General features: G+C 32.6%; 2 protein-coding genes across 2 annotated transcripts; one reads left to right on the forward strand and one right to left on the reverse strand.

The window, feature by feature from the left end:
- Positions 1 to 3065: 3065 nt before the first annotated feature.
- Positions 3066 to 8134, reverse strand: LOC134694261 (uncharacterized). Its single transcript, XM_063555264.1, has 2 exons — positions 7825 to 8134; positions 3066 to 4310 (listed from the first exon to the last, which is right to left on the reverse strand). Exons 1-2 carry the CDS (start codon positions 7831 to 7833, stop codon positions 3066 to 3068), a joined length of 1254 nt encoding a protein of 417 aa, XP_063411334.1. The 5' UTR covers positions 7834 to 8134.
- Positions 8135 to 9570: 1436 nt separating this feature from the next.
- LOC134694262 (uncharacterized) lies at positions 9571 to 11217 on the forward strand. The gene has a single exon (XM_063555265.1). The coding sequence runs from the start codon at positions 9571 to 9573 to the stop codon at positions 11215 to 11217; it is 1647 nt and encodes a 548-aa protein (XP_063411335.1).
- Positions 11218 to 18966: the final 7749 nt, after the last annotated feature.

The following is an 18966-nucleotide window of genomic DNA, read 5'->3' on the forward strand; positions in this document are numbered from 1 at the left end:
CTAGTACGAACATATACATGTAATATGACAATTGCATGTCTTTTGCTGGACTTCTGATGCACGTAGTTTTACATTTATGTCAAGGTAGCACTGTACAGTTAAAAAAAAACATTAATTAAAATTTAACTACAAAATGTTTCATCATCCTCTATTCCTATTTTTCAAATACATCAACCTAACTGTTTGTGTTATACGCGTTCAAATGTATCTTTCATAGATTTTATTTTCAAAAGTTAAAAGAGTGAAATATAATTCCTGTTTTGTGTATCCATGGGAACATTTTGCATTAATTTTACGTATTAAATTGCAAAAAGAAGAGTGAAAATGTCACACATTCCCCCAAAATTTGAATCAAACTAGAAGTTTAATGCCTTTGAGTGAAACCTTTTCAGAAACGATTGACAATAATCTACCCAATGATCAAATAAAAAATGAGTGTCTCTCGCCCCAATTTTGTCGCAAAATTAATCACAAAGTTCGTGCAACAAAAAGTTGTAAAAAATATTACATTAATTGACAAACCATTGCCTGGTTTGGATATGCAAAGACAGACTTTCATACAGAAAACAGCCATATTTCATACATTAAATACTCTTGATGCTCTCTATGAAGGCCTTTTTAATCATCTTAATCATCAGCTATCCAAAAAAGAATCTTATTGAACACTACCTCTTATATTTGAAAAGTGACCAAAATGCGAATCTACACACCGAACTGTGGAGTGCTACCTAAATCATAGTTGTGGTTTAAATAGGAAGAACTAATGTACATGAATGTCGTGTATTTTCAGTACTTAGTATATCACTGTATTGATCATGAGTTCTTTCTGTAAATGTATTAGTAAAGTGCGTTGCTTTAAGCTTATAATTAGTCCATTATTATGCAAATGTATTTTTTTTAAAACCAAATTTGACAAACTCAGTGGCAGATCCAGAAATTTTCATAAATGGGGGCCAATTGAATGCCTAAGTGGGGGCCCGCTCCGGTCATAATTCATTCATTTCCTGTATAAGCAAATAAAATTTCTCCCAAAAATAGTTCATGCATGTAGGTTCTCAGATACTATCAGATACCATCTGGAAAGCACCTAATGTGTTACTCTCCTCCTTTTTTTGTTTTAACTGACATTTAATTTCAGGTATTTTATAAGAATCATTTGGTAATGCATGCCATTAGCGTCTCCTACGTGACAGTCTTTAACAGTATAACTTACTATTAGAAACAAAAACACACTAATACATTTTAGGGTTTGGTACAGGTAAAATTGAGAAAGGAATGGGGAATGTGTCAAAGCGTTAACAACCCGACCATAGAGCAGACACCAGCCGAAGGCCATCAATTGGTCTTCAATGTAGCGAGAAACTCCCACACCTGTAGGCGTCCTTCAGCTGGCCCCTTAAAAAATATGTATACTACATACAGTGATAATGGACGTCATACTAAACTCCAAATTATACACAAGAAACTAAAATTTAAAATCATACAAGACTAACAAAGGCCAAAGGTAGAGTGTCGCTTTGCTACAGTTGAACATAGAACAGTTTAATGCTGAATAAAGGAGAGAACTCTTTTTCTCAGAAAACATAGGTAAACATTCAAACAATCTATCCACTCTGAACTGTGTCCACACTTGTTTCCCTAGTAAAACTTGACATGTTTTCTTTAATAAGTCTATAGACGGCTGCTTGAAGACGTAATATGCAGGTTGAAAAAACATAAATAGTTAAAACGGCTTAAACAGACAAATCTATGTAACATTAAAGCAACATTAGGTAATATGACTCTAGGCATTTCATTTGCTAGGTTATTTCTATACCAGCTTTTATATACTGTGTATTAAACTACAATAACAGGCCCTAGATACCTTGGAATCGAAAGTGGATAATGGCAAAATCTAACGAGTTGTTAGACTACATACAACCAAAGTATGTTTTACTGTGCAGTAGCATAAAAGAATTGACACGAATATTCACCATTCCAATGTTAAGGAAACATTTCAATAATTGGTCTTGCACTGATCTACCAACAGACATAAAACAACATAGATTCAAAGACGTTGAAATAACGAGGGATAAATCGTACTTAAGAAAAAATGAAAACCCACTCAAATCACAAATGAACATTATATATCTTAAATTGATGCTATAAAGGTTTCTTAATTTTTGTTACGTTCGAAAGATGTGTTTTTCAATACTGCAGTAACCAATCGGCATTGTAATGAGAAACAAACGTGTTTCTCTTCTTCTCGACTTGTTCATGCATTTACCTGTTTACATTAGCTTCTAAAGACGAATGAAAAGCAGCTATACAGATATTTGTATCTCACTTAATAAGTCAAAGTTTGGTAACTATGTTACGTTGAACGCATTGATCCCATCGATCAGGAAATAAATGGAAAAAACATATATACAATTAAGTATGTCTTATATCATAACTTACATCTTTCATTGACAATGAGGGTCGGTTAAAAACAAATCTGTTGATTTTTACTGGTTTTTATATGTTCAGCAATGTTAAATGACGTGTATAGTATCAAATCATATAAATACCCCGAATAATACCAAGGGTCCAGTTAGGCTCAAAGAAAACAAGTAAGATTTCCCCAGTATTTTTGTTGAATACTAGTAGGTGTAATTTTGGTACTCGGTGCAATTTGGGTACTGTGACGTTATATACCTTCCAAATATCGTGGTTTATGTGAAACCATGCCCCCTTTTATACTCAGTGACGTGAGCGACAGACATACTATATCATACATTGTGTTTCTCGATGACTCGGGCATAGGAAAGACTTGTTAAAAGAAACAGTAAGCATTTATTCTTTACTATTTATATAATACTAAATACAACAGAACATTTTTATTCAATATTTACATCGATTCTGACAAAAAAGAAGCATGATCAACGAAAAACAAGAAAATTAGTATGTACACATTATGCCCTTCAATATTCTTTGCATCAACAGTCAAATAGCTTATGCGCATATATATTCGGGTCCATATATTCGACAATATGGTGACATAACAGATAACTATCATGAATAATAAATGTTAAATCTGTAAATGTCTATCGATTTAACAAATGTTGTGATATTACGCTTGATAATAAGTTGAACAATTCTTTGGCCTGTGTTGGAGTTTCAATGACATCGAATTCTCCGATATCTAAAAACGTGAGAGTATTTATTAATTGTCTAAATTCTTCTTTAGTGCCTCTAGGTAGAACAGCATCCGTGTATATATCAGTTAAGTAATCCAATGCAACTATGTCGCACGGCAATTCATAAGAGCAGTCATATTTATCGTAAATAAAAGGTTGGTAGTACATAACGTTAGGTATACCATGTGGACATTCAACATTTCTTTGAGATCTTATTCTGTGTGAATTCCATGATTGTAGAAATATGTCTAAATGTCTATGAATAAGTGGTAGGAAACAAAACCGTATGCATTCAAGATGCACAGGGTCGGCATTGTTAAGTATACCTTCATCTACCATATCTTTAAACAAATTCCTCCAAAATGTTGTGAAATTTCGCATCAGAAAACTCCATAGCATTTCGATCTTTTGGTTGGCCGTTGATCTTCCTATTGAAACACTTCTATGTCCTGCCAAGCTATCAGTATGAAATAATCTCAAAGCTATTTGAATACGTTCAACTATAACATTTTCAGTTCCTGCATCCATGCGTACTACCCTTGGAACCCTTTTGCTTGTCTTCAAATACTCAAGAAAATGTCCTGCAACTATACGGGGATTTTTATTTGAACTTGTAGCTTTCAGCCAAAGTATCTTTCTTGAAAAACCGTCGATTCCACCATGGACAGATATTCCAAACGGCTTTAACTTATCATATCCATCGACGTGGATGCAAAAGCTCGGTCCGTTACTTGTGTATCGTCTTCTTGTAAGCCTATGTCTTTGTCTCCTTAAAACGCCGTCTCCGTCAATAGCTTTCAAAACTAGCCTTACCGTGTGTTGTGAAGCTCTTACGCCTAGGCAGCGAAGTACATTCCATAAAGATCGATAACCTATATTGGTATATCCTGCATTTCTTAACTGTAAAATTTTTGTAACAATATCAGCAATAGCACTTTCAACTCCTCTTTTTTGCAATCTCAAACGTTTTTTAATTCTATAAAATGATCTTTCGCTCAGCATTATATGATGTATGTTTAGTAAAAACCCGAGTACTTCTTTTGTTGTAAATGAAAAACTTGTATAGTATACAACTAGTTCGTCTAATGATGCATCTATGTCTGGATATGGAATAGCACTGGCCTTGCAGAACAGGAGAAGAGCAAGTACCATCTGAAACATAAAAGTGTACAACTTAGAACATTAGACTGTTATTTTATTGCATTTGTTCCACTGAAATGGTCTTATCCGATGTATAATAAACTTGGGGGAGATGTTCAGATAGCTTTAAAGATATTTATCAGTAGATAACTGTATTATATTTTAAGCTGCGACGGCAGCAATTCGCGATTGGATGGTCGCAAATTAATTTGACTGGCAACGCGTTGGCAGAGCCAGTAAACGGGTATTTGCGATCTTCAAATCACCAATTGATGCCGTGGAGCTTAAAATAAATATTGTTATCTTCATTCTTATGAAACTGAGAGAAAGCTCAAATCATAAATTTAAAATCTGCCATGCATCGTATGCGCTTGTGTGTACATTATCATAACATCAATTGTCAATTGATGCCATGAAAATTAATGACGTTATCCTATCAAATGGAACTAAAATACTGACCTCCGATGAAAATTCAAGACGAAAAGTCCCTTATCAAATGGCAAAATCAAATGACAAAACACATCAAACGGATGGACAACGACTGCCATATTCCTGACTTTTCAAATGAAGAAAATGTAGGATTGAACCTGGTTTTATAGCGCTAAACCTCTCACTTGTATGACAGTCGTATCAAATTCCATTATATATAAAACGATGTACATGTATGAACAAAACAGACATAATAGGTCAAATAGTCACAATATGGGTATAGCAGTCATACTTACGGGGCGCCGAATGGGACTCTTGTGGTTTTGTACAAAATTCAATTCTGTCATAACAAAATCATTTTTGTCTTACAAAACTATGTGCTACAGACTTGTTTTGTGAGAACTTCAATTTTGTGATGACAAAATTCATTTGTGTAGACAAAATTGACTTTTGTCATGACAAAATTATTTTTTGTAGACAAAATTCATATTTGTCATGACAAAAGTCAATTTTGTCATGACAAAAGTCAATTTTGTCTAAAAGGTATGCAAATATAAACATATTTGCATACACAATTGACTTTTGTTACCTGATATGGAAATTAAATCACAAAAGTCAATTGTGTGAGGTAAGATTCAATTTTGTGAGACAAAATTTACTTTTGTGAGACAAAATTTACTTTTGTGAGACAAAATTCAATTCTGTCAATTTTGTTGAGACAAAAGTCAATTTTGTCAATTTTGTTGAGACAAAAATCAATTTTGTCAATTTTGTTGAGACAAAAGTCAATTTTGTTAATTTTGTTTAGACAAAAATCAATTTGTCAATTTTGTTGAGACAAAAGTCAATTTTGTCAATTTTGTTGAGACAAAAGTCAATTTTGTGACGACAAAATTCATTTTTGTGACGACAAAATTCAATTTTGTAACAACAAAATTGACTTTTCTGAGACAAAATTGACTTTCGTGAGACAAAATTGATTTTTGTGACGACAAAATTGACTTTCGTGAGACAAAATTGATTTTCGTGAGACAAAATTCAATTTTGTTGAGACAAAATTCAATTTTGTTGAGACAAAATTCAATTTTGTCAATTTTGTTGAGACAAAATTCAATTTTGTCAATTTTGTTGAGACAAAATTCAATTTTGTCTCACATTGGTCAATTTTGTTGAGACAAAATTCAATTTTGTCTCACATTGGTCAATTTTGTCTCACAAAAGTCAATTTTGTCAATTTTGTTGAGACAAAAGTCAATTTTGTGTAACAAAAGTCGATTTTGTATGCAAATTAGTTCACAGAAACCAAACTAAACTAATTTGAATACAAAATTCACTTTTGTCGCCCAATTTTCAAATTAGGTATAAACAAAAGTCAAGTCTGTGTAACAAAAATGAATTTTGTCATGACGAAAGTGACTTTTGTCCGCTGATAAATAATTTTGTATGACAAAATTTTAAATTAGTAGTATGATACAAATTTTGTTAAACTGAACTCATTTTTGTTGAACAAAAGTCACTTTTGTCCGTACAAAATTGAATTTTGAGTACAAAACCACAAGAGTCCCATTCGGCGCCCCGTTATATTTGTGTCACAATCTCAAAACAAACAAATATTTAACAAAAAGTCACCTATCAAATTAAAAACCCGCAAAGGGCTGCTAGCGAACTCGTACGAGCTATCTAAAAACTGTTTTTTTCTTCAATGCCAATTTTATAGGTCTTATTTTGAGGTTAATGTTGGAGTATGTGTATGAATGTTGAAATATTCAAATGACTTAAGGTTAATTTTGTTCGACCAAACAGATCATATTGAAATTCTATCACGATGTTAATGTTGATTAAAGAAAGGTTTGTGTGCAAAATTTGGATTGTACTTTCAACCATTTCTTAATCACAGTTACCTTGTTGACCAGACTAACATCCGCCCCTTTTTATTTTTGCTTATTTCTAACTTCCTCTGTGGTAGGTTTTTTGACATAAAAGTAATAATTAAAAACATTTTAAATTAAACCACGGAAGTCATGAGCAATACAAATCTATTTCAAATAATTCATGCTCTTAGTAGTTCAAATGTTAAGAAACTGTATTTTTGCTCATTTTGATATGCATGCAAGGTGTAAAAACTAAAGTTGATTATTTTCCTTTCTTCCTTTCAGGCTGAATCGGAACCAAACAATTTATTTAATCTATTTCCCTTTGGATCAGAAAGCACTACTCAAAATTATTTTTTGATGCCACATGTAAAATTGTATATGATTTGATATGGTTAACCATATATGCCAGTTATAAACAGGTCGGGAACTCTAGATTTTCTGACGTGAAAATATTTTGCATAGTAAAATGTAGTAACTTCCAAAAACAGAAGGCTGATATGGCCTTAAATACTGACCAATCGACTCAATGAACTACAATGCATTGTAGGCTACTTCGAGTTTACTATGACTCGGAAACACGTGGAATAAGTAGGAAAACTGTCCACTATTATAGTTTCTCGGACTCTCATAATAGATGGTGTTGTTCTGTGAATATGTCTAATGTAAAATACATAACATACTAGTAATATTCAATTTGCATGTTCAGATTAAAATAAGAATTGTTTACTGGCTTCACGATTCTATTTTCCTTTTCGCCTTGTAAAAGAAGTTAAACTGTTTTTTATACGCCTGTCAAAATTTTGACGGACCTATTATGGTATATAATTGTCGTCTGTCCGTCCGTTTTGTTCAGTGGTTTAGGTTGATCTTGCAGTTGCGAATAAGAAATGAATACCCGTTGATAAGGGATGGCAAAGTCCATGTTTTGCTATGGCAAACCCCAAAAAATATATATTTCAATCAATTTATGAAATAAAAGGTGCACAGAGGCATTATACTAGTATTATAAAGAATTTGTGAAAGTTTTATTAAGTTTTGTTCAATGGACAAGGATGATCTCGGAGTTGCAGATAAAAGATTGGTACCTCCTGCATGGCTACCATAACGGACGGAAAGACGGACGGGGGTAACGATTACTATATCATGACCCCCACGTTTCAAGTGGGTGGTATAAAAAGAACAAACAGTAGCTATTATGTTGATACCATGAAATATTTACTTACCAAAAGCATTGTTCAGAATGAGGGGTAGCTTCCTTTGAGTGTAGGTCCACTTAGTCTTCTCTAGTAAAATGAAGAAATTGTTAAACAAATGATTCATACGGGAGAAAATAGTCTGGTTGATCGGGTGTTGATCATAACGAAAATGGCCGCTGAATGGCTGCTCACGCTACATATGTAAATTGAAATGTGCTATCGCAATAATTATGATGACTTAGCTTTAACTTCCGAAATTTAAAGCGAAAAAAATTGTAAATCGCGTTAAATAAGTGGTACTGTTTTTACACAATAAAATCATCGCAATAACAAAGACGTCTTGTTGTTAGATATAACAAAAAAATGCCATAAATAAGGCGACTTGTGGTATATATATAGCAAATATTGCGATAATTAAGTCTTCTTAGTGTTAAAATTAACAAATCATTGCGCTAAATAAAGGGCCTTGTTGTTAGATACAGCGAATTATTGCGATAAATAAGGCGTCATTTTGCAATATACAAAACATTATCGCAATAATTATCAAATATGGTTTAGTTATTAACAATTACACAAGGCAGCTCCAGGCTTCCGTAATATCTTATATATTATATAAGATATCATTAATGTTATATAAGATATCTCCTAAAATTAATAAGATATCTTATATACTTTTTAAGATATCTTCTTAAGTTTATAAGATATCTTATAAAGTAAATGAGATATCTTATAAACAATTTTTATATAAGATATCTTATATAATTTATAAGATATCTTATATAGTTTATAAGATATCTTATATAGTTTATAAGATATCTTATATAGTTTATAAGATATCTTATATAGTTTATAAGATATATCATATAGTTTATAAGATATCTTATATAGTTTATGAGATATATTATAAAGACAATTATATAAGATATCTGATAAATTATATGAGATATCTGATAAACTATATAAGATATCTTATAAACTATATAAGATATCTTATAAACTATATGATATATCTTATAAACTATATAAGATATCTTATAAACTATATAAGATATCTTTTAAACTATATAAGATATCTAAGAAAGTTTAGGAGATATCTTGAAGTAAGAATAAATAGCAAAACGGCTTGCCATAAAAGATGCTTATGCAGAGAATCCCCTCCGCAGTTCCATTTTTTCTGATTCTTATTAGATTTCATTATTTTCACTATTTGATGTTTCCTTACGATATTAAGATAACAGTATCATATTTTCGTACTATCTTCTTTACAATTTTCCAAAATTATTAAAGACATTCTTACTCGTCTATTAATTTCAACTGATGTTTTATTTTTTCAAAAGATTTATTCCTGGAAATTCTTTACACTCTTTATAAAGTGAAATATATTTTGTCACAAACTATCATCCAGTTGTCTTATTTAATGTGGAGAACTTGATGTACTGTAATTGTGTAACATTTATTTTTTGACCTCATTCTTGATTTCTTTTTTTTTCTTGAAGACAAAACTGATAGATATAACATTTCTTTTTTTCTGCAGTTATTCAGTTATTATCTGATAAGGAGTTGAGACAGGTCAGAGTGATCACTCTCGCTTTAAAAGGATAAAAATGTTTTTTTTATATCATTTCTTTTGAAAAGTGCAATAAGATAAAATACTATCTATGTCTAAATTTAACCGAAAACTCTTTACAGACCACATGAGGTCAAAGAAGGCCGCAACACTTTTCATTCTTTTAGTGAATATCTGCAGACGCTATGTTTTTCTATTCTTACAGAATGGCGGACAGTAAATTATGTGCTGGTTGTCAGCGTAGTGATGAAGACATCACAGCTGTATCTTGGTGTTGTGACTGCAGGGAACTTGTATGTAAGGCGTGTTCCAGAGTTCACGAAAGGATTTCCCCGCCTCACAAGATAATACCAACGCAAGAGATACAACAACTGAGTTCGTCACTTCTTACATTGTCAAAGAACTGCGAAAATCATCCAGATGAAAAGATTGCACTGTACTGTTGTCAACATGACAAGGCAGTCTGCAAGTCATGTGTTCCGGTATCACATCAGAATTGCAAGTCTGTCATTTCAATTGAAAAAGCTGCTAGAGGCGTGAAAGATGGTACCGCTATTTCTGATCTAGAGAGAAGGATTTCGAACCTATGTCAAGTTACAGAGAACAGACGAAGTCAAAGTGAGAAAACACTCGTAGATTTGGACGAAAGTCGTTCCAAAATAAAGACAAGGGTGTCTGAAATCAAACGGAAAGTCATTGCTCATTTAGATACGTTAGAAGCAGAGATACATAAAGATATTGATTCTAAGTATACAAATTGTACTGAGAGGGTGTCCCGAAACAGAAATATCATACAATCCAGCTCAGACTCGCTGTCTACATGGAAAAGTGATCTAAATTCACTGAGGCAACACACATCAGAAGTTCATTTATTCCAGGTGGTAAAATTTCTAGATGCAAAAACGTACCAGAAAGAATTAGAAATCAGAGAAATCCAAACAGCTACTGTTCCGATACTTAAATATCATCCGTCAGAATCTGAGTCGAAAATTAAGAAACTAGTCCCAGACTTGGGTACAATAACGGTAGAAAATGTTCAAGTCCAAATACCTGTACTAGATATTGATCAACAAGGTCAATTTCTAGTGAAAGACAAAAGAAAGTTATCACTGTCACATTCATTCCAGACCACGGAATTAGATAATGAAGTACGTATCTATAGGGGATGCTTTATGGCTGCTGATAGGTTACTCCTCTGTCACAACAGGGGCAAACAACTTTTTGTTTGTACAGTTGATGGATCGAACTCCAACGTGATTGAATTGGATTATTCACCACTAGATATAAGCTTATTTGACAAAAATCATGCTGTAGTAGCTGTTGGTGATGCAGGTATCCAGATCATCGACCTGACATCATTGAAGCCTGGAAGGATAATTGAAGTTGAAGGAAACTGTACGAGAATCACCAGTTTAAAGGACAAGATATGGGTAAAAAATCAATCTCACACTATAACCATTGTGGATATTAATGGTAAAGTTCATAAAGTATTACAAACAACATTTGATCCTTATTATATTTGTGCCAATCAGGATGGTGATGTCTATTGTACTGACTTTGATAATAATAAATTATTCTTAGTTTCTTCGGATGGAACAGAACGTGAGATATACATCAGTCCTGGACTGGAAGAAGTTGGTGATGTAACCGTAGATGACTGTGGGGATGTGTATTTAAGAGGATGTTCACCAGACAATATACATAAAATATCTAATGATGAACAGAAGCATGACATTGTCTTGACAGCAGACGACGGCATTAATGGACCGTTCTGTATATCTTACAACAAAGAAACAAAAGAACTGTTAGTTCTAAACGAATATGGTAGATCTATCAATATCTATAAAACTTAATGAACACTAAAATGACTGTGAGAATTGGTGATTAGCCGAAAGATAAACAATAAGTTTTTTATATATACACATATTGCAACACCTTGATTTTTTAAACTTTGAACAATCAGCCTCTTTTTTTGGATAGAATATGATAAAATATTTGTAAAATGATTTTGAAACATCGTTAATGATAACATTTGCATTAAAATGAATAAAAAAATGTATGACAAAAATGTTTTATCTAACCATAATTTTGATAACAAAATGAAGTATTTTTTGTACAAACAAAATGCATTTTGTAACTTTTACTGTAGTCGAACTTTACAATGTCAGACATTTCAAAATTAATCTGAAGATGATTGTTGACATCATAGTTGACCGTTATACGCCAAAGAATTAGTACTTGATGCAGCCTCCATTTAAACGGATAACCGCCTCTTAACATCTTCTGATTCCTGCCACCAGTCGACAAATTTGTTGCTGAGGTAACCGCAACCATTCCTGATGAAGGGCATTGTTTATTTCATGACGTGTTTGAACTGGGGTGTCCTTTGGCGCATTTTACGCCCAATAGTGTCCCATATATGCTCGATATGGTTCAAATCCGGGCTACGATCGGGTCAAGTAAGATAAGCTGAATTCCATTGGAACAATGGATGTTCCTCCAAGATGATAATTTCCAACTTTGACGAGCTCTGCACTATATTGGATACGGGCCACTGTATTTCTGTGCGTAAGCAAAGGTCCCCAAAATGGTTTTATCGCACGATAACCAGTACCGATGAGTCAATCTCGAACAGTTCTTGTTTAAAGTTTCCTGTATGGCAACCACTCACTTTTTAGGATTGTATTGTTTGCAATGGGTTTCCTTCTGATCAACCTTCATTATGCTTGATTTTCCCTAGCAGATGTTATAGGGGGTCTTCTTGATCTCGGAAGGTCTTTAAGGTAACACGATACCGAATGGCATATCTCCCGATTTCCAAAATGTTTGGCACACGTGTTCTTTGAATCGAGTTACATCGGAATATGTAATAAAAAATGGGGGTCACCATTTTTGTTTTCTTTGTAATTTTCATAGAAAAATGTCAATTTTGGTGTCAAATTTATTTAGGTATATAGGGGAAATGCCTTTATTTCGGCTTACCTTTTTAGATTTTGCAAAGGATGGCTATGTTCTAATATACGGAGAAAAACAAAAAACTAACATAATATCCAGGATTGCATACTGAATTCATACACGTATAGAAACTCATATGTCACCATCCTTGTTTTGGAGATAAATGGCTTCAAAGTTGATCGATACGTCTAGAATTTGACCGGAAACGTGTGACGTTATTAAATACAGAATATAACGTTATTCCTGCTCAGAGGTATTGAAAACAAAAACCCGACAGGGGAAATGAAAATAAAATAAGCACCATTCGTTTTGTCGGGATCTGAATGGTGTTTATTTTATTTTCATTTCCCCTGTCGGGTTTGTTAAATTTCCTGTAATGCAATATAAAATTCTACTGATATAATTTTATTTCGTCCTGCACATGGAATTTCACTCGCATGAATTAACATTGATCTCGTCTGATTTTCACATCAAACGAGCATATACTTGAAACTTGCGTGAACTGGTTGGTTCCACGTGAATCTTATGATAATAGTTCTTGCATAAATCTCCGGAATTTTGTACACGTTAAATCCACGTAAATTTTTAAAATACAATTTTTCAAATAATATCTTTCTTCTTCAATTTAATTAAAATCTTTAAAAATACCTTCATATTTTTGTAAAGTTCAAGTGAAAATAACATGACAAATTTCTCGTGAAATCCTTTCGAAGTTAACAGTTTTTTAATTGATCGGTTTGATGGTTGTTTATCGTTTAGTGGCAAATATTTTATGCATGTTCGGGACGATGCAATACAATTTTGAAAATAGTTGTTTATAAAAAAAAACATTTGAGGCACCAGTCAAACATTTTTAAACATTCTGTTAGATGTGAAAATTGTAAAGAAAATAATGATCCTGATAAAATACACATTATAAAGAATTAAACAACAAAGAAAAATTCAAAACGAAAAAGTCCTTTATGAAATGACGAAATCATATGCTCAAAAACATAAAAAAAATTATCAACAACTGTCATGTATTCTTGACTTGATACAGAAAATAGTATTATAGTGTTCTCTGCGTGGTGTAAATGTGTGCTTAATAAGTCGGACAAACCTTGCAAACTGTATGTAAGTTCAACATTCTGTAATTCGTGTAAAAAAAATTGGAGATCATATGTGCATTCATTATATAAGTAAAACAAACTGCGAAATATAAAAGTTCTAGCTTGAAATTCCACATGTAGGAGATGTAAGCCTGAGTCTGAATTCTGCGTGCCTGTATATCTTATCAAAATGCCTAATCCACCAACCTGTCATGAACCAAAAAAAAAAAGAAAATCCGGACGATATGTGCACCTTTAATATAAGTAGTAACACCATGTACATAATTTAAAAGCTGAAGCAAAAAGACTGTAGTCCTTAATAATGAGCCGTATAAACTCTATAAATACCTAGTGCGGGATTGACGGACAAATAGACACGGGTTAAACAATGTATATGATTTAAAATTTTTGTACGTGCTCTATTAGGAATTTGGTGACAATAAAATTGAGAATGGAAATGGGGAATGTGTCAAAGAGACAACAACCCGACCAAAATAAAAAAATACAACAGCAGAAGGTCACCAACAGGTCTTCAATGTAGCGAGAAATTCCCGCACCCGGAGCCGTCCTTCAGCTGGCCCCTAAACAAATATATACTAGTTCAGTGATAATGAACGCCATACTAATTTCCAAATTGTACACAAGAAACTAAAATTTAAATAATACAAGACTAACAAAGGCCAGAGGTTCCTGACTTGGGACAGGCGCAAAAATGCGGCGGGGTTAAACATGTTTGTGAGATCTCAACCCTCCCCCTATACCTCTAACCAGTGTAGAAAAGTAAAAGCATAACAATACGCACATTAAAATTCAGTTCAAGAGAAGTCCGAGTCTGATGTCAGAAGATGTAACCAAAGAAAATAAACAAAATGACAATAATATATAAATAACAACAGACTACTAGCAGTTAACTGACATGCCAGCTCCAGACTTCAATTAAACTGACTGAAAGATTATGATTTCATCATATGAACATCAGGCACAATCCTTCCCGTAAGGGGTTTAGTATCATACCATCATAACATATATGAGAAGAACATAACCCGTGTCATGCCAACAACTGTTTTTAGAATAAATGTGTTTAGTTCCGACGCAAAGACCTTATCAGTGACTCAATATTAACTCCAAAATATGCAATCTTTAATGACTTGACAACAGTATCGTAATTATATCCCTTCTTAATAAGTCTATTCAAAGGTTTTGTAAGTTTATGAGGTGAATACTGACACCTTTGTGCTTTATAAAGAATATTTCCATAAAAAATTGGATGTGAAATACCTGAACGTATAAAAAGTCTGCATGTTGAGCTATATTTTCGAATGATGTCTTTATACCGATGATAAAATTTAGTAAATGTTTTGACTAGTTTGTGATATCGAAAACCCTAGTGTAATGATTTTTCAGTTATACATAAATTTCTCTCGTTAAAATCTAAAACATTGTTACATACACGAGCGAATCGTACAAGTTGAGATATATAAACACCGTAAGATGGTGACAAGGGAACGTCACCATCTAAAAACGGATAATTAACGATAGGAAATGAAAAATCATCCCTTTTATCATAAATTTTAGTATTCAGCTTTCCGTTAGTGATACAGATATCAAGATCGAGGAAAGGGCAGTGGTCATTGTTAGTATTAGCTTTATTTAAAGTGAGTTCACCAGGATAAATTTCATTAATATACATACTGAAGTCGTCATTATTGAGAGCCAAAATATCATCCAAATATCTAAAAGTATTATTAAATTTGTTTATCAGATGTTGTTTTGATGGGTCTTTGCTTATTTTTGTCATAAATTGTAACTCGTAACAATACAAAAAGAGGTCCGCAATAAGTGGTGCACAGTTAGTCCCCATTGGAATTCCGATAGTCTGACGATATACGGAATCCCCAAAGCGAACAAAAATGTTATCTAGTAAAAATTCAAGGGCATATATAGTATCAAAGCATGTCCAATTAACATAGTTTTTTTGTTTATTGCTACTAAAAAATGACCTAAAAGAGTTTGAACATATATATTCACATTCTGATTTTTTGAATGCCCATTTAATTAGGTGTGTGAATTTTTTCTTAATGAGAATGTGAGGCAATGTGGTATACAGGGTAGAAAAATCAAAACTTTGAACAGATTCGAAATCACCAATATAAGCATGCAATTTATCAAGTACTTCCAACGAGTTCTTGACACTCCAAAAGTAATTTATTCCACTATTTTCGAAGGCCTTATTTGAACAATTTATTATAAGGCTTTTAATTGTACCAAGTGTGCTGGTAAGAATAATAGACAATTTAGTAGTTGAACAATGGCTTGAAGACGAAATAAATCTATATTTGTAAGGGGTTTTGTGTAGCTTCGGAAGCCAATACATAGTTGGAACTTTCATTGTATTTGGCTCTGCTTGTAAAGCGGTGGCTAAAAGTTTATGTTTGTTACAGATTTCGTTTTCTGAAAATGGAGTCAGTTGGAATGTTGGTGAATTGGTGATTTCCTTTTTCAGAACCTCGATGTAAAATTTACGTCAAACAATAATAATATTATTAGCAGCTTTATCGGCCGGGACAAAAACAAATTCCTTGGCTAGTTCTTTTAGTTTATGTTTGATACGAGAAATAGGTTTATTGTGGTTATTGTTAATAGTAAAATGTTCTTTAAAATGTTGAATACGTATATCAACTATCTTCATTACTGAATTAAAAAAAGAGTCCAAAGATTTTTTGTCAGCTTTTTCCCGTTTTATCCATTTCATACAGTAAGTATGAAGTGAGTCGTGGATGATATTACGACACTCATTCCAATTAATAATTGACGGGGGACGATATTTAGGTCCTTTACTGAGAAATGATTTTAACTCTCGGTCTTGAACGATGTTAAGATCTCCTGTTATAACATGGGAAATGGGTCCATAACTATATTCGGAATTACTGCAATTACATGAAGTAGGTGTATTTTCACTGATATTAACATCTTTACACAATTGACTATAATTAAACACAAATTTCCGGGTAGATTTCTTATAAATATAACAAATAAGAGGTAGCTCAGTATTGTCAAAATATCCAGGAATTTGTTCTTTAACAGAATGGTCGTTAAATATACCGGCAATATTTACAAAATCAAAGCCTTTATTGACATACTTAATTTTAATAAAATGTTTTTTATGATCTTCAGGGCGATCAATTTTGGGAAATAATTTAGAATAACAATATGCCATAATAATTTGAACAATTTCATACTTAGGACTGCTATATGAAATTGTGTTGCAATCCTCCAAAATTTTATTTAACTTATTAACCGGTAACGAACAGAGTTTTGTTAACAGATAATGTCTGCCGTTGTTTTTTGAAATAGAAATTAGGTCCGAAATATTGGTATGATTGGCCCGAAATTTTCTTTGATTGCGATTTGTTCTACAACCGTGAGAACGGTTTTTACGAACAGTTTTAGAAACAATATCCAAAATGTTAACGGAATTGGTTCTAGATATATTACCAATTCCCATGATATTATCATTTAGACCGAGAGGGTAAACTGTCTGTAATTTTTTAATCCAATTTAATTCAATTATTTTCCGTGATCGTACAAACTTTGAATGCGATTCACCAGGCTGCTTATATACTACTTCTAAAGGTTGAACTGCTAAATATTTAAAAGGATGGTTGTGCTTCTTAAGGTGTTGGTAAATGATACTTTTGAATTTATTAGGTCTTTTAAAACGATACAGATGTTCTTGAGTGCGTTTTGATAAATATCTTCCAGTTTCTCCTACGTACTGAATACCACATCCCGGTTTGTTTCATGTGAGTAAATAAATAATACTGTTTGTTTTTCAAGTAATATCAGTTTCAAAATTTAATGAAAATGTGCGACCATTAAACGTGGACCTTACCGTATTGTTGGTGGAAAGACGGGGACATGTAAGTCATTTTTTGGCATGACACTTATCGATAGAAGGGTAACCACGATTTTTATTGTTAAAAATGTTAGCGATGGTAGTATTTTTAGATAACCGATTTTGAAAATTGAGACGTGTAGATACCCTTTGAACAAGTTTAGTATTTAGTATTTTTCCGTTTCTTAGTTTCATAATTGTTTTGTTAGTGAATTACATAATAAAGGAGCAAAGATTGGCGTCCAGAATATGAACCAGCATACAATAATTAAGTTAAGTAAAAGTGATAAATTTGTTCGGCTGAAAATGTCGAACGCTATCAGTATTAATTACTAGTACCCGAAAAAGATAGTGTATATCAGGGTATGACTGATGGCTGACCAATTAGTAGAATGGGGCTGAATATTGAAATACTACTTTTTGATAAACATTCCTAAAGTAATGAACTAGAGCAGTTCTCGCTCGGACACACACTCCATAATCTAGTATATTATAAGAGCATACACCTGAAGCACGGGGAGGCACTCTACTGCCTCCACACGGCACTAAAGACAAACTCTGTAAAAAATAAAATTGAGAATGGAAATGGGGAATGTGTCAAAGAGACAACAACCCGACCAAAATAAAAAAATACAACAGCAGAAGGTCACCAACAGGTCTTCAATGTAGCGAGAAATTCCCGCACCCGGAGCCGTCCTTCAGCTGGCCCCTAAACAAATACATATTTTTGAATATGCAGTTCATATAGTGGAATGGTAATTTAGAGATCTAAAATGTAGTAGAAATGTAAGCAAGGAAACATTTCCGTCATTTCGTCTTTGGTGGAATGTTGATCAATTGGCAATTTTTACCATATCTCCTTATTTCATTATGGTGTGAATTTTCTACAGAAGTACAAAAGTTTAAAGACTTAAACAAATATGTACTAAGAAACTGAAATGTTACTGTGATAATTATAATAAATACAATTATCAAAACTTTCCAATTTAGGGGACCAACGTTAACTAAAACTAAAAATTAGAAATTAAAAGATACTCGTCTAATAATCATTTGTCAGGATGTCTATGGTTTTGATCTCGTTAAATGCCCAGATGTTGCTATCTTATAAATTTGTATATCCCATATCTCCATTTATCCTTCAATCAGCCAACTATTGTACAAATATAATGTACACAAAAACATTTTTATTTTATTTGTACTTGTTCTTATACAAATAAAGTCTCATGTTACCCCACTTCCATAATGAGCAAGCAGTAACGTAAATATTTGATTTTTTTTTGCGTAACTCTTAATTATTGGTCCTCTTCGCGATCCGCGTTTAAACTATCTCGATTTCTTTGAAAAAAATAGAGGTAATGATTTAAATTTAAAAAAATTAAGTTTCAAGAGACGGATGTAAATTGTAGGGTTAAAAACAATATAAAAATTATGTACATTGTCGGAAATATAAAATGTATTTGTACTCATTACGAAACAAGTTGAAAGCTCAACTAGTCTCGCTTTTCGTCGTGTTTCTTAAGCTCGTACAAATACATTTTATATTTTCCGACAATGTACATATATATTTTATATTTATCCACTCAGAGAAAAACCAAAACTTCTTTTTTGCATGTATTGTTGTAAACTTGTTCTAAAAACTCCTTATGAGACTGTGGAAATTCTTG

Source organism: Mytilus trossulus, chromosome 13, assembly GCF_036588685.1.
Source record: "Mytilus trossulus isolate FHL-02 chromosome 13, PNRI_Mtr1.1.1.hap1, whole genome shotgun sequence".
Taxonomy (NCBI): Eukaryota; Metazoa; Mollusca; class Bivalvia; order Mytilida; family Mytilidae; genus Mytilus; species Mytilus trossulus.